Here is a 17,483-nt window from a genome sequence, read left to right as displayed (position 1 = left end):
CTCATTCGTCTCACATAACTTGCCCCTTCACACTTTCCCAACTGCCTTACCAAAATCATATCTGCAGCTGGACAGCATTTGCCATTCTAGAAACAAAAGAATATCCTTGCAACCAAGAATGTAGGATGTGGAGAAATGACTAGACAAAGGAGACATCCTTATAAGCCCTCAACAGAGTACAACAATCCCAGTAGAAGGAGAATAACAGGCCATTCTAGGACCACCTAGAAGACAAGTCTCTCCCAATCCAGGAACTATTCCCTGATAGTATGACCCGTGTAAAGCAGGGGTGTAGACTGTGACGAGCAGCACTGAACCTGAAAGTGCTGATTCTACCACTGGCAACAACCATAGATTTTAAAAAATCATGTGGATTCCTGGATTGGAAGTAACAGTTGTTGCCTCACCAGTCTCCCCTACAGCCCATGCAAAAAAGATCAGATCATCATAGCTACAGTGTTAATTTTGAGATGCAGAAGGTGATGGCCCATGAAGTGGGCCTGTCTGACTGACAGTGCGACCATTGAGTGGTAGCATCACAGAGTCTATAGGAGAAACTGTCCAGGTAAAAGATCTTTGCTCAAACTCATGAGAAGGGGCACCCTCCGACTTTCCCTCCTCAAATAAGAGCCTATTGCAGGAATGGTGAATGGAAAAGAGAAATATCAGAAAGAAACTCCAAAAAAGCATGATTTGGGGGTTTCTTGCTGAAGAGGCTGGGACAGAAATAAGGACACACAACCATGACATATCTTCCTCCCGATCCAAAACTTGGGATCATCTCAGAGGACCTCTCTATTCATCATTCTCTTGGATACTCTGTCTACTTTAAAAAAACAAATGTGCAGAGTGCAGGAATTCTAAAAGGAACTACTGTGTTAGGAGTTAAAGCACGAATATAGTAAAACAGGCGCACCCGCGCGCCCCGAGGCTGAACGCTTGATGTCAAGGCGACACCGCCAAACCTCGCCCAGAGTCAGGCGTGTAAGCCAGCCGGAGCAGCGCCAGCGGGTAGCGGCGAGCCGGAGGGAGCACGAGGCGACGCTGGCTGCGGGGACCCGGTGACAGCGCGAGAGGTACTAGAATTTACAAGTTTGCACCATGTGTGAGTATAAAGCTAGTCGTTCTTGGCTCGGGAGGAGTTGGAAAATCTGCTCTGACTGTACAATTTGTTCAAGGAATTTTTGTTGAAGAATATGATCCTACGATAGAAGATTCTTATAGAAAGCAAGTTGAAGTAGATGCACAACAGTGTATGCTTGAAATCTTGGATACTGCAGGAACGGAACAATTTATAGCAATGAGGGATTGAAAAACGGACAAGGCTTTGCATTAGTTTATTCCGTCACAGCACAGTCCACATTTAATGATTTACAAGATCCGAGAGAACAGATTCTTTGAGTTAAAGACACTGATGATGTTCCAATGATTCTGGTTGGTAATAAGTGTGACTTGGAAGATGAAAGAGTTGTAGGAAAGGAACAAGGTCAAAATTTAGCAAGACAATGAAACAACTGTGCATTCTTAGAATCCTCTGCAAAATCAAAAATAAATGTTAATGAGATCTTTTATGACCTAGTGCGGCGAATTAGCAGAAAAACTCCAGTGCCTGGGAAGGCCCGCAAAAAGTCCTCATGTGAGCTGCTTTAATATATTAAATGCATTGTAGCTCTGAGCCAGGTCTGAAGAACTGCTGCTCAATTCAACAGTGCCAGCATTCCAACTTTGTTAAACCTACCAACACCTTAAATGGACTTTCCGTGGTGGCACCCTTTAAGAGGCGGATGAAAGCTACTACATCAATTTGCACAGTCTAATCACTCTCCAGTTTCACAAGGGAGATTTTTACTTATATAATAGTCCTAGAGTATGCAGCTGATAAAACCAGAGGCTACAATCCAGTATTACTGCTAAGAGACATTTTTCATCCACCATTGTTGTACATGTATGAAAATGGTGTACTGTATACTTTAACACACTGCATACTTTGTATTGGAGAGTACAATAATGTAAATCCTAAAAGTACCACTATTTTAGCATAATAAAAGAAAGTCCAAAGGGGGGTAAAAAAAAGAATATCGTAAAACGAATCAGCTTTATCCTTGCAAATTACTTTACAGATGTTGAACGTAAGCTGTTAAATTTAGACTTTAAATTTAGGAAAACATACTCATTTGGAAACATCAACTACAGAAGCATATAGAGCTTATTGTAAGGGAAAGCACAGAGTGAGCTCCAGTCCACTTAGGAAAATGCGGCCCATGTGCTGTTCCGGCTCCACTGCACTGCTGTCTCAATCTAACGCAAGGTGGCACAAGTCCCTGCCAATTTTCCTTTATGCGTTGTATTTCTTAAAAGACACTTCAACATATATGAAACTTTATAGGTGTTAAATCCCTATATGGCAAACTAGGGGTAAAACCACTTTTAAGACATGTGCTCAATTGAAAAAGACAAGCCATTACTCAAAGAACAAGGTTAAGAAACAACCTGGCAGCCTGAAGTTCAATGAATAGAAACAAGATGCTGTGCAAAACATACCATAACTGAAATCTGTAAATCTGACTAATCGTAAGGTGTTTAGGGGAATTCAAATGAAGTATAATATTTATTCTTTACACAAATAAATATATAGCCTCATTGAGGACATATGCATCATATATGCATCAAACGGTTATATGGCAGCACAAGGTATGACACCATTAAAAGAACAAACCAGCATTTATTAAGGACCAACCATGTGGCATTTTATACTTAGCACCACATTTAATTCTAAAACAAAACAAAACAAAACAAAAAACCTGCTTCATATCATTCTTCGTATTTTACAGATGCAGTAACTAAGGCTGAGAACCTAAGGAACTCTCCTAAGATCAATAGATCGTTAAGTGGCAGAAGCAAGATTCAAGCTCACCCCGTCTAACTGCAAAGCCAGCCTCATGACTTAAATGTCAAAGTGAATAACAGCACAGATAATAAATGTTTCAGAAATTCAGAGAAGGGATGATCCCTCTGCATTTAGTAGCTGAAGAATCACTGCCATAATTAAAATGCCATTGCTTTTACATCAAGTCCACTCTTTCTTTTCCACTAAGTGTGAATCTTAAACAAGACTCCATCCAACCTCTACTTGAATATCTCCATCAATGGGGAAATTACCTCCCCTGACCACACATTCATGTTGTAACAGTTCATTATTAGTATAGTCTCCCTCCTATAGAGTCAGTATCTGCTTCCTAAGATGTTGCAGAATTGGATTTGGAGGCTACCTAGCCAGAAACAATGTCCCAACTCCACCACAGGACTGTTGGCTTGACCCAGGCATTGTAGGAAACACCAGACAACTGAACCATAACCAATTCTTCCCCCCAAGTCAGACTTTCTACCACTCATCCTCACTCCAAAAGTTAATCCCAGGGCTTCCCTGGTGGCGCAGTGGTTGAGAGTCTGCCTGCCAATGCAGGGGACGCGGGTTTGAGCCCTGGTCTGGGAAGATCCCACATGCCGCGGAGCGGCTGGGCCCGTGAGCCACAATTGCTGAGCCTGCACGTCTGGAGCCTGTGCTCCGCAACAGGGGAGGCCACGGCAGTGAGAGGCCCACACACCGCGATGAGTGGCCCCCACTTGCCACAACTAGAGAAAGCCCTCACACAGAAACGAAGACCCAACACAGCCATAAATAAATAAATAAGTTAATCCCACACGATGTCTCCTCCCTCATGTTACCCCCTCCTAAATCAAATTTTATACCCATTCATCTGATTGGCAGAATCTCGGTCACATGATTGGGCCCTAGATGCAAAAGAATCTGAGGAAGGAGGTTGTGGATTCTACCTTAGGAAGGCAAGAATCATAACTGGGAATTCCTCTAATAGAGGAAAGGTGCTCAAAAGACACTAAGGATCCACCACGTACATGGTAAATGTCCACTACAATCCATCACTGGCTGCCCAACATGAATGTGCACTATTTTTTCACACCTAATCCTCCTAAAAACAAAAATTCTCCCATTGAACATAATTTTCACTACCTTTGGTACAAAGGAAAATGAGGCTTAACTCTCCCTAGAGCTGAAATGACCCAGTCTCTTAAGTTACCACTTTCAACTCCAAGTTCAGGATCTCTAGGTGATAGCCATTCCACCTCTAACTTAGTCACACTCCCAAACTGATATCCCTAAACCATAGACTAAATGTAAAGTTCACCACCAACAACATACCACATATAAAATAGCAGAAGGACGACAGAGGAGAGAGAAAAAGGAAATCTGTTAAAGTATGCAAAAACAACCAGGACAGAGCAGGAAGAAGATACGGGCGAATAGTGCAGACTTCATTTCTGAAGCTCTATCTTTTCCATTCCCTTGCCCTCAGCCAGTGCAGGTGAAACAAAACTTGAGTATAGGTGGACCTGAACCTTAATGATGCTATGAAGCTATCTGACTAGCCCTGGACTACCTACCTCTCAATTTCTAATTGCATGAGTGAAAAACAGGAATCCTTCATTTGTTTACACCTCCACTTTTTGGTCTATGGGGTGCATGGCCACGGAACAGAACTTTTCCACATCCAGATTCTCCTCTGTTCCGCTGATGCCAGAGTAATACTGACAGCTTCAGCAAATAAGAATACAGGACCCACAATTAAAGTTGAATATTAGAGAGACAACAGTTTATTTTATTATAAGTATGTCCCATTCAATACTGGGACATACGTGTACTGAAAAATGATTTCTTGTTCATCTGAAATATAAATTCAACTGGCACTCTTTATTTTATCTGGCAACTCTAGAGAGTGAAAGAATTGGTGCAGAGGCTCCTCAGACATTGGGAATATGTGTAAATGTTGTACTCTAGAGATGGTCAGAGCTGAGGGCAACAGAGCACCCAGCCAGTACATACTAAGGAATGGATCACCTCAGCCACAAGCCCAAGATGAGACCAAGGGCATGACAGAATGATTTGGGGAAAGTATTCATCCCCTGTGCTTCACCATCTCTGAACTAAATACCCTATAAATTTCCAAGAGAAATGACACTCCACCAAGTTATCCCACTCTTCCCTGGACTCGCTGCTTCTCGAAGTCTGGGGAAAACAACAGAAGTGCTTGAAACCCAGTTATGAGAGCTACGAGTTGTGTGATATGGATCACGTTAATGTGTCTGACTCTCAATTCTACATTTGTAAAGTGACAGTAATGGTAATTCCCAAGGTTGTGGTGGGGAAAAAAAGAGTCAAACCTCAGATACTGACATCTGTGTATATTCTATTTCAATCAAACAAGCTTGATTCCTAATGTGAGAGTAGGAAACCCCAGCACCCCAGGAGCAAACCATCCTTCTATATCTACATTCCCATTAGCAGGACTCTATTTCTCTATTTGTCTTTGGTGGTAGAACAGAAAGGGCCCTTCATTTGAAATGAGGAAAGTCTGATTCTGAACCGTAAGCCTTGATAGACAGATTCATAAAATTGAGATAATACTACCTACTTCACAGGGTTGTTATGAAAATAATAATATATCTAAGATTATGACAATGAATGATATGCATACTCTCTCAAGAAATGCTAATTCCAATCCCCTTTGCTCTTGTGATAAGGTATGTAAAGTCCAGTCGTAGGGTTTGACCACTTCCCGCATCTAATCTTCTTGTATCATTCTCTTCTTCCAGTGAAGTTTTGATTTGGAGGAAGAGAGAGATCCACATCAATATTTTTTCAAATGGCAGGTAGTCATCCTTTAAGCGGGGTGCAGCTTCTGTTTTACTATGGAGTGGAATAAAATGGAATGGAATGGAGTGGGAACTAATGGAGAGCATTGCACATAAGGATAAATACTGTTTCCTGAAACTCTTGATTCATTCACACGTGTGTAAGTTTATGTTCATGTACTCACACATAAATATAGTATACGCATTGGGTCGTTCTGCAAAATGTATTTCCTGCTGTGGGTCATGGCCATAAAAGCGCACGTGCTTTCTGAATGCGCAGTGTAAAGCCTTTCCCCCACCCATGTCTCTGATGGGGCTTTCATGAGCTTCCCTACCTGGGAGAGACATGATCCTTCCATCTCCCACCACAGATGAGGCACCAGGCTCGAGAGCTCATCCCTGAAGCCAAGACTCAGGAGTTCAGGACTCAACCTTGTCTCCAGCAAAACAGAGGGCATCTCTGGGGAAACTTCTGATTAGAAAGATAACCAGCTCAGAATGAGAGAAGAAAAGGTGACCATGCAGTTCCTGTGGGTACCAGCCCTGCCCTGCCTTCACTTGCTGGGAGTTATAAACCCAAGACTGGAAAATAGAAGAGGCACCTGTCCTGGACAGCCTCTCTGAGAAGATGCATCATCCTCCTCTCCCCTCGCTGCTCTTCCTCCTCTGCTCCAGAGCTGAAGCTGGTGAGTGTTGGGTCATTCCATCTGGAAGCTGCAGAATCAAGACTAAATAAGATTTTAGTCTGAAAGTAGCTGACTCTTAAACAGAACCCCAGATCTCTCCCCAAGAGCCCAGAGTGAATTTCCATTGGGGTTGTGGTCACCCATTCTCTGCAGCCTGTGGTAGTTCCCAGGAACGAGGAACCCCACTTTGATCGGGGGAAAGCCCAGAGCAGGCAGGATGAAGAGGGTGTCTTCTCTTTATATAACGTGTGACACTGTGCTTAAAGTCCTGTGTTGCCTTCGCCTTCCGGCCTTGTAATTTGGCCGATCTGTGAGCACTCATGGGATATGGAGACGGTTGAGACAGGAACCTGGAGAGCTTGTCCTGCACGGTGACAGAGGAGAGTCGAGCAGGTGCAGAATGGGAGTGGGGGAAATCCGAGGTGAAACACGACGGCATGGCATCTGAGGCCGAGCTGGCTGCTGTGCCTGGAGGAAGAAGAGCAGGTACCAGAGGCACCAGAGAGGGAGGGTGGGCAGATCACAGGAGGAGGATGCATTAGAAAGAAGCCTCTCCCAACTTTAACCCAGCTTGTGCATTTTCTGTGTTCAAGCCCTGGGGTTCTCTGTTCCAGGGGACATCATCGGGGGCACAGAGAGCAAGCCACACTCCCGCCCCTACATGGCCCACCTGGAACTTGTCACTCCCCAGGACGTGCTGGTGGCTTGTGGTGGTTTCCTGATGAGAAGGGACTTTGCCCTGACGGCTGCTCACTGTGCAGGAAAGTGAGACAACAGGGTCCTGTTTATCTCCGAATGGGAGGTAAACAGCCAGAGGGGCAACCAGGGACACCCCCTGGGGGCCCTGAGGGGGACCTCCTGGGTCTGGGTCTCTTTAAGGAGAGGCAAGACTTGGGCTTAAGGAAATCGGTCTCATAATTGAATAGCTCCCCTGACACTCAATCACTGTGAGCTCAGCTCTCCTCAAAGGAAAGGAGACCCCATCCCAGCACCCCTCTTCCAAAAGTAGCTCCCTCTCCCCGACCCCAGCACATGAGATATGGACTCACTCTTCAGGGTCCCACCCAGTTCTCTGGGCCACTTCCTCTATGTCCTTTTCAGGAACACTGGCCTTCAGTTCCCAGGGACCTGAACCCATCCTTTCCATGGGAGACAGAGAACAGCGTCCACCGGAGACACCAGCACTTCCCCCTTCCCTCTGACACCTCTGGCTCCAAAGGGCTGGCCCTGATTGGGAAATGCCAATCCTGTCCCCTGGGTCCTCCATGGCCCGCTCAGTCCCCAGCAAGTCCCAAGGGTCTTGGAAATTGTCTCTGTTCCCTGGGAAAGCTCTTCCCTGAGTAAAACCTGAGCCCCTCCAATACCACAAGTGGCCCAGATAAAGGAGGCTGGGAAGAAACCATTGACCCTGGGAGAGACTCTGTCCCCTTTTCTCAGAATGGGCATATCTCAGGAGAAAATCACACTGTCACTGTTTTACCTTGTCCTTCTTCTCCCTCACAAAGGTCTATAATGGTCACCCTTGGAGCCCATAACATAAAAAAGAAAGAAGACACATGGCAGAAGCTTGAAGTCGTACAACAGTTCCCTCACCCAAAATACAATGACTCTATTGTTCGCCATGACATCATGTTACTGAAGGTGGAAATTCTTCTTCCCCTTCTCCACTTCCTGTTCTCCAGGGCTTCTCCTTCAGGTCCCATTGCCCTGACATTTCCCCAACCTGCCTCTACCCCTCAACTCCCCCCTTGGAAGTGGCTGTAATGTGAAGCAAGTTGCCCTATCCCTCCCTGATTGTCTCCAGTTGCCCCCAAGCCCATTTCTAGTTCTGACAGCCCTCGTTTCCTTCACAGCTGAAGGGGAAAGCCAACCTGACCCTGGCCGTGGGGACACTCCCCCTTCCACCCCAATTCAACTTCATCCCACCCGGGAGAATGTGCCGGGTGGCTGGCTGGGGAAGAACAAATGTTCAGGAGCCAGGCTCCAACACTCTGCAAGAGGTGAAGCTGAGACTCATGGAGCCCCAGGCCTGCAGACACCTCACTACTTTGACCACAATCTCCCGCTGTGCATGGGCAATCCCCAGAAGACAAAATCTGCACTTAAGGTGATCCTCAGACTAGGGTCTTCTCCACAATCACTGTTCAGGGTCCGGACATCTCCTGGAAGGAGATGGAGTCAGAAAAGTGTCAGCCAGTGACAAAGTTTGAGATCACAGGACTGAGGAGCTGAACTGTCCCTGGGCTGATCATCCTCCCGTGGCCCCAGGCAGTCTCTGACTATCCCTCCCAGGCCGCTACACAGGGTCATGGGGTGCCAGGAAGGAAAGCAAGAAGCAGCATAGACAGAGACATAGAACCTCATGAGGAACCAGGGTTCTCGCCGCTGATGCTATTGGGTTGGCCAAAAAGTTCATTCGGGATTTTCCATAGATATTATGGAAAAATCTGAACGAACTTTTTGGCTAACCCAATAGGTCTGACCAACTCAGAGTTGGTCCATGGGGAGGAGTGGGTGGTTCCCTGGCTCACCTTTCCTCTCTCTCTCTCCCTTTCCCTCTCTGTCCCACAGGGAGACTCAGGGGGCCCTCTTCTCTGCGCTGGGGTGGCCCAGGGCATTGTCTCCTATGGACAGTCGGATGCAAAGCCCCCTGCCATCTTCACCCGGATCTCCCATTACTGGCCCTGGATCAATAAGGTCCTGAAAGAGAATTAACCTGGAACCTGGGCCAGCCTGAAGGGAAATCTGGAACTGGACCCAAGCAGGTTCTCTGTGCCACTCACTCTGGATCTGCCTCTGGTTCCTGCTCAAGTCCCACCACACCCCTAAGCCTCAGGAAGGCTCCTCCAGATCACAGAATTCCCAGTAATTCCCAATAAACCCCCACTTCCAGAACTGAGTGTGTGTCTCCTCTCTCTGCTGCTGTCTCCTGCCAGCGTCAGGCATTCCGTAAGCCTTGAAAGGGGTGGGTGTGTGATGTGTGTGTGAGAGAGACAGACACAGAGAGGAAACGGCGAAGAAAAATAGGGAAAGGGCTTCCCTGGTGGCGCAGTGGTTGAGAATCTGCCTGCCAATGCAGGGGACACGGGTTCGAGCCCTGGTCTGGGAAGATCCCACATGCCACGGAGCAACTGGGCCTGTGAGCCACAACTACTGAGCCTGTGCGTCTGGAGCCTGTGCTCCGCAACAAGAGAGGCCACGACAGTGAGAGGCCCGTGCACTGCGATGAAGAGTGGCCCCCGCTCACCGCAACTAGAGAAAGCCCTCACACAGAAACGAAGACCCGACACAGCCAAAAGTAAATAAATAAATTAATTTAAAAAAAAAAAAAGAAAAATAGGGAAAGAAAGAAAAGAAAGGGATTCCCTGAAGAGGCAGGACCCATATTTCCAACATAAAGAAGAAACTACACCAGATCCTTCCTTGCCTTCATCATCAACTCAACACCAACTCTGATTTATCTTTAGGGATATTCAGAATCACTAAGAACATTTTGAATTGTAGATGTTTAGAGCACCCCGACCTCTCCCCACTAGACGTCAGTAGCAAGAGTCTCGTCTCAACCAACTTATGAATCAAAACCATCTCCAGGCTTTGCTATATGTCCCCTGGGGGTGTGGCTGGGGAGGGGTGAGGGAGCCGGGCAGGAATCACCCTCCGTTGAGAACCCCCAGGTTAGATGCATTTGGCAGCGCGCTGGGCCCTCCTCACAGTCCACCTCGATAAGAAAAGATGTACCATCTGTGGAGCTTTTTTTTTTTTGCGATACGCAGGCCTCTCACGTTGCGGAGCAGAGGCTCTGGACGCGCAGGCTCAGCGGCCATGGCTCACGGGCCCAGCCGCTCCGCGGCATGTGGGATCTTCCCGGACCGGGGCACGAACCCGTGTTCCCTGCATCGGCAGGCGGACTCTCAACCACTGCGCCACCAGGGAAGCCCCCAACTGTGGAGCTTTGATCTGAGACGCAGAGAAGACCATCTGTCACTCACTTCTGCAAAACAAATACATGGAACAGATAAGAGGAGGGACAGCATCACAAGTTCTGCACGAACGACAGCCACAAACGGCTGCTCCGTAACCAGCAGGAAGGTGAAGGCCTAGAGCCTGCTTGGCCTCCAACTCTTGCCAGTTGAGGGACTGGCCGGAGGAGAGAAAAAGGGCGGGACAGGGACAGACACAACCGGAGCCTGTGGCTGATACCACTCCTCGCTTCTGAGGGCATGGTGATTCCCTTCAATTAAGTGAACTCTTTCCAGAAATTCATCTTTAATAAAGAATCAGAGATATACACAAAAGTTTATGAATAAAAATTTTAATCTCAGCATTTTCAGTAGTAGAAAAACTAGATTCCCAGCCATGGAACAAAGTTTAAATAATAAATTCATATGATTGAATATTTTGAAGTTATTAAAAATTTATTTCAAAACATTGAATCATGTAGGAAAATGCAATATAACAGAATGCTTTTTAAAAGCAACATAAATATCTCCCTGTAGTAGAATCTCAATTTTTGTAATTATATATTATATGTGTGCATAGAAAGAAAACTAGAAGAAATTAACATCAAAATCATTACAGTGGTTACTCTAGAGGCTAGGATTAATAACTATCTTTATTTCCTTTATATGCTGGCTCCAAACCCCTGGTATTCTAACTACTGCTGACTCAGTACCATACACGGACCTACCTATGCATAAGCACATACACCCATTCATTCTTCCGCTGGTCAAGGTTTGCTCTGTTGGGGGTAAATATCCTTGCACTTCCAGATCGCATCACTCAGCCCATATCCAGGATGTGGCTAAAGAAGCTAAGCCTTCATGGGATCCCTTGGGTCAGTGCACAGGCATGGTGGTCTCTCCTTGCCAATTAGTGCCTCGCATGGACGTTCTTTTGCCTTTAGCAAAGGTAGTGGTGGCTAGGGATTTATACCCATGGGAATGGTGTGAGCTGGGAAGTATAGCTGATTGAGCTGATCAGAGGTAGTGGATAAAATGGTCCTGACGAAGCCTTCCCTATGCCACCCAAATCCACTTGCACCTTCTTACAGTATCTGGACCTTGCCTGAGACCAAGATGCCCATCCTTCTTTCCTGAGAGGGAAGGTACAAGTTCAAACCTTCAGTTTAATAGCCAATCACAGTCTCCTAAAAAGACTTAAAGAGGGTTGGCAAATCAAGATACAGGGTCCTGTGCTGCAGCTGCTCCCGGGTCTTAATTGATATTTCTCATCTCACCCCTCTACCACCCATTCTAGATTTCCCTCCCCTTTGGCCAACACTTGAGTTGGCCTGGGTTATATGTCTGCTGGGGTTACCCAGACTTCTAATCCTGAGGGGGCTGAGTCTTTAGCTGCCTTATGTTTGACAGGTTTGACTAGTTGCTGTTGCCCATTTGTAATGATCACTGAGCACTAAAGTACAAGGGGTGTCCCCAGCGAATCCCCTGGGTTCAAGTCATACTCTTCTCTTCACCCTTTGTACAGCAGCAACCCTAGCTTCTCACAGGCAGCGTGGTCAATTACTCCAGCCAGTATCGTACCTCCTTTCTTTGCCTGCTGGTCCACTGATATGAGGAGCCCAAAATGGCCAGGTGAGAGTCACAACTTCCAGTTCATGGAGCCTTTACCACCTCCCCTGGTGAAAGCATTTTCTTCCTAAAAATTCGGACTCACAGCAACATGGCTTTTAACTTCACTCACTCCACGTAGCTCCAGTGAAAGCTGCAGTAACTAAAAGAGCCATGCTTTATGGAAGTGAGTGCCCTCTCTCATTCTCCTACTCCTTTTCTAACTTTTCGTCCACCTTCTCCTTTCCTTCCATCTCTTCCACCATCCCCACACCTACCCAAACCAGGCCAGGTCACAGATAAGCCAAAATCAATTCATCAGAAGTGTCCCTAAAGGTGATCCTCAGTCCCATGGCTTCTGGCAGTCTCTATCCCTTATACCCTCTCATCTACACCAAAATCATGTTTGTGACAAAAAAAACAGAGAGGTCTCCTGAGCCCAAGGCCTTAGGACAAAGTGGGAAGCATCATGGGCCTACAGGTCTCTGGAATCTCAGGTCTAATTAAGTCATCCACAGTAAATGAAAGGTATCAGGCCAATGAATGAGAGGCCAGTACAGGGTAGGATATCTCCAACCCAGGAAAGGGATGCTTAGGCTTCAGCCAAACCTGGCCCTAGAGCCAACTCTGAGTGCACCTGAAATCTAGCCTGTCACTAACACCAGAGTGACCCCAAATTTCTAGAGAATTCTAGGCAGAATTTTTGAAATTAAGCCAAGCCTTTTCTTAACATTCTTTGCCACATACTTGATGCTTATCACCACCTACTGCTGGAACCAGGACTGGGAAACCAGCACAGAAGCCCTCCAGTCCCAGGATACCTGACAAGAGCCTACGGCGAATGCCGGGCCACAGTTCTGGGATCATCAAACAGACTTCACTCTAATTTACAGGAGACAGGAGGACAGGCCTTCCTGCCTGGCTCCTCCTTCTGAAGTGACTCTCCTGTCTCCATAGCCTCCCACACCTAGGCTGCCTACACTGAGGGACTGCCAACATCTCCCGCTTGCTCCTGCCTCACGGCTTGGGAGTCCTAACTCCAAATCTAGTTAGAAATGCAATACAATGTGCATTGGAGAAAGCAGAATCAAAAATGTGTATTCACTCTGACTGCGACAGTGTGGAATACTGTACGTTTGGGGAGAAAACTGGACAGAATTCTTCAAAAATGGAGATAATTGTGTCAGAATTATAATTAAATAAATGGCTTATCCATTCTCTATAAAATTATTTCTATATTTTTACAAATGACCATAAACATGAAAAATGCAGAGAAACAAAAGTGCTTTCTGAAACTGCTTAGATGCTCAGCGAATGATCTTATCCCTGTTACTCCCATACACAGCAGAGTCCCCAGGGAGCAGGGAAACGACATGACACAGTGCCATGCTGTCCAGGAAAGAAGATGGGGGAGGGCAGACTTCCTCAGGATTGTCCAGAGGCTGTGCTGGGAGGGACCACCTATGGGAGAACTTTAATGATGCCCTGAAGGCAGTGTCTGGGTCTGCCCCGGGCCATGAGCCCAGAAAATAAGAAGCTCTTCTTGGACACAGAGTGTGAAAAAAGCTGTTGATGCCACACTGATCTCTTCAACCAGCTCACCCAGAAAAGACAAGATCAACCACCAGTGCAGATTTGATTCGGAGATGCAGAGAAAGTCATGGCTCCAGCTGTCAGATGCTGGGGTTTGATAAGAGGAAGGAAAACTTTACAACATCTGCAGGAGAATTAGCCCAAATATAAGAGGATTTCCCCATGCCATGGAAAAGAAGAGCCTAGGACCTGCCCAGCACAAACACTACACAATTACAGTCCAAAGCAGACAGCTTCCCTGGGTTCTACCAAAAAGGCAGGGACAGAAGTGAAGAAGCTAGGGATTTCCCTGACGGTCCAGTGGTTCAGCCTCCACACTTCCACTGCAGGGGGCGTGGGTTCAATCCCTGGCCAGGGAACTAAGATCCCGCGTGCCACGAGGCGCAGCCAAAACATTAATTAATTAATTAAATTTTTAAAAAAGAAGTGAGGAGGCTAAACAGTGTACCTCCACCCAGAGCTGAGCCTTCACCTAAGGCAATGGGAGCTGTCTCCCTCCCTCTCTGCCTCCCATCATTCCCCTGGTTACCGTGGCGCCCTCGCCATCCAGCCTGATATAGAGAATTGGTGGATAAACCTAAGGAAATCTCCCAGATATTAGAGCAAAAAAAAGACTGACAAAAACTAGAGAAATAAAAAGAATATTGGAGCACCAGTCTAGGAAATTCAACACCTGAATGACAGAAGTTTGCGTCAGCATAAAATTAAAACATTTTCAAATAGTTTACTTCCCAGCCCCCTTTCTCAGCACTGGAGGATGTGCTCCACCAACACAAGAGAATAAACCAAGAAGTGAAGAGAGATCCCAGCATGACAGCCTTTGGTGTGGGGAAAAATCAAAAGTGGGGAATGGGGCTAGTATTTTCATAAACGTTCTTGCAGAATCACTTAACGATTTAACTATCTGCGTGCACATTTGATAATAATAAAGCACGCAAAAGGCAGGTGTCGAGTAGCTATTTACTGGGGAACAGAGCATTCCAAATGAAGAGGGCTAGGAAGGGGTACATGTCCGGCAGATGGCACCACTGAGCAGCAGGCAAGACAGCGTGGGAGACAACCAAAGAGCTTGTATGTTGGGTGGATGGTGATAGAAGACAGGCATTCCAGGAACTGCAAGGTTACCTGGTTCTCATTTTAGATCTGGTGGGAAGACATGTCTGTGCATCACCAGCAGAGACGCGGGTAATGATTGCTGTAAGCGGTGCCGTCAGCAGCCAATGGCCTTTGCACAGAGCTGCAAACCAAGAGCGGCTGGAAGGCTACTTTATGCCTCCACAGAAGTCAACCTGGGCGGGGCGGGGGGTTGTCCCACCTTCTTCCAGGGAGGCCAGCACCACCTGGCTTGGAGAGCCAGATGTCCAAGCTCAGGGCAGAGGATGGGGGGGTGCAAGCAGGCAGGTTTTGTTTGACCTGGTCTCCTCTCCCTGCCAGGCTTCACCTCCTATGTCGTCCCAAAAGTCCCCGCCTTGCTCAACACTCAACTTACAGTGCTTTTCCTTTCCTCCCGCTTTTTTCCTTCTGCTGCTTGGCCTTTGTCTTCACAGAACCCAATTCAAGGTAAAAAATATGATTCGGACGCCAAACCAACCCATGAGTCTCAATAAGGGCACTTGGTCATTCACTCACAGCGGAATGTGTGATTGGCCTATCTGCCTGTAAGTATTGATATTATAATATCAAATTATATTATTATGATGATTTATCATCATATCGAGCATCATCAATGTTGTTAGTCATCATTACTGTGGTTGTTACTGTTATTATTACTGATAGTTGTCATGGTGATTGTTATAAAATATTGAATAAAGTTTCTCTATCTGTGACAAAAAAAAAAAAATGTCAGCCCTAAGCCAAGGAAAAGCAGGCTCAGTGTCAGGCAGGGCTGGGCAGGCAGTCCTCAAGGTCCCCAGGTGCATCAGAGTCCAGCCCAGGTCCCAAGGGAAGCACTGACACTCATCCCGCAAGCCCAAGTCTGTGTGATCTCAACAATGCCCAGCACTTGTGGGGAGGCACAGAGGAGAGAGGCAGTAGGGCACTAGTAGGGCAATGTCCCCTAGCCTGGCTGAGAGGGGATCAGACCCCTGATTTAGACAGGGCCTCTTCTCAAAAGCAGCCCAACCCTTCACATCCAGCCCAGCCTCCCGCTGGACTCAGAGCCCACTGGAAGTCCAGTCACTAGGCAGCCTTGGCTTCCTTCAGCCTGCCCTGGACTTGGGGCTAGGACACCCCCAGCTGGCCACCTTTTGAGCAAAAATGTGCCTCTCTGCCATGGTCCTGCCCTCAATCCATAAACAAATTGTGCTGTGCACCTACAGTGTCCCAGGCACAGGGAGACAAGAGCAAATAAGACAGGTTCAGTGCCTGCCCTATCAGAGCTCACAGTCTATGAGGCTTTGCCTGATTCATGTAATAATCTCATTTTGAAAAATTACAAGATGTGAAGTATCATTTGTATAGAATAATGCAAAGTTCACAAATATGATTTCGTTTAACCCCAAAATCAGAGTATGATTAGAGCTGGAACACTAAGACTTATCGCTGAAAAGCTGTATGGTTTCGTGGTTAAGCATGCCAGCTCTGGAACTGACTGCCTAGGTTCAAATCCCAGCTCCACCACTTAGTAGCTATGTACCGACCACAGGCAAAATAATGTCTTTACGCCTCGGTTTCTTCATGTCTGAAATACAGGTAATTATAGTTCCCAAATCATACAGTTGTTGTTAGCATTAAATGAACCAATATTCTGCTTAAAACACAGAAGAGCTCAATATAAGTTAGCTATCATTGCTATCACCTAATCCAAATTCCTAATTGTGTAATTAGAACCCAGAAAGGTAAAAGGACTTCTACAGTCATACAAAGTTTCTGACCCTTAACCAAGGTTCTATTCTCTCTGCCACTGATCTTCTTAGGAACTAGAAAATTCACTCAAAGGAACTTAACTTTCCCACCCGCCACTCTAACCAAATGCTTAAATCCTCCTACCTCATCCTCATCTGGTGATCACCAAGCAAGGTGGCTACTCCACTTTCTAACCATTCAGATAAGAAAGTTCTTGAACTAAAATCTGCTCTTTGCAAACATGGTACAAAAGGATACATGCACCCCAATGTTCATTGCAGTGCTGTTTACAGTAGCCAAGACATGGAAGCAATGTCCATCGACAGAGGAATGGATAAAGAAGATGTGGTACTTATATACAATGGAATATTACTCAGCCATTAAAAAGAATGAAATAATGCCATTTGCAGCAACATGGATGGATCTAGAGATTATCATACTAAGTGAAGTCAGACGGAGAAAGACAAATATCATATGATACAGCTTATATGTGGAATCTAAAAAAAAAAATGAAGCAAAAGGTAGGTAACAGAGCAGGGAGGAGGGTGGATCTGAAGAGGTGAGTGGAGAATAGGGCCTTTTTCCTGTCTGCACCCAATCCCTAAGAGAACCTTCCATTGAGTCCTTTGGCCTGTTCTGTCTCTCACGTCTTTGGTTGACAGTCCTAAAGCCACACCCCTTCCAGGAATCACATCACAAATAAATTACTCGCACTCAAGTCTTTGTTATCAGGGTCTGTTTCTGGGAAAACCCAAACTAAGATACCCCCCGAAATCAAGATTTATTAAATCTACTATAATTAGTACAATGTGATGTTGATGCAAAGACAATCAATTAGAGCAATTAAACAGAAGGAGTCCAGAAAAAGACACATTCATCTATGGACACGTGGTTTATGACAAAGGAGGAAATACAGGGCAGTGGGAAAGGACACTCATTTCAGTGCATATTGCTGGGTCAAGTGAATATCCATGGGGAGAAATGAAATTTGACCCCTATCTCACACACACACAAACATCAGTTCCAGGTGTCCCACACATTAAAAGTAAAATAATAAAACTTCTAGACAATATGACAGGAGTAT

The 17,483-nt window shown here is 46.1% G+C and overlaps 1 protein-coding gene and 1 pseudogene across 1 annotated transcript; both read left to right on the top strand.

Moving 5' to 3' along the window:
• Window positions 1–482: 482 nt before the first annotated feature.
• LOC115852062 (ras-related protein Rap-1b-like) lies at window positions 483–2,049 on the top strand (annotated as a pseudogene).
• Window positions 2,050–6,337: 4,288 nt separating this feature from the next.
• Window positions 6,338–9,110, top strand: CMA1 (chymase 1). The gene is given in 6 exon segments (XM_060293595.1): window positions 6,338–6,395; window positions 7,010–7,160; window positions 7,901–8,036; window positions 8,249–8,438; window positions 8,441–8,502; window positions 8,967–9,110. Coding segments are annotated over 6 exon segments (741 nt in total).
• The last annotated feature ends 8,373 nt before the right edge of the window (window positions 9,111–17,483 follow it).

This window comes from Globicephala melas, chromosome 2, assembly GCF_963455315.2.
Source record: "Globicephala melas chromosome 2, mGloMel1.2, whole genome shotgun sequence".
Classification (NCBI taxonomy): domain Eukaryota; kingdom Metazoa; phylum Chordata; class Mammalia; order Artiodactyla; family Delphinidae; genus Globicephala; species Globicephala melas.
This window is presented reverse-complemented; position numbering and strand designations above follow the sequence as displayed.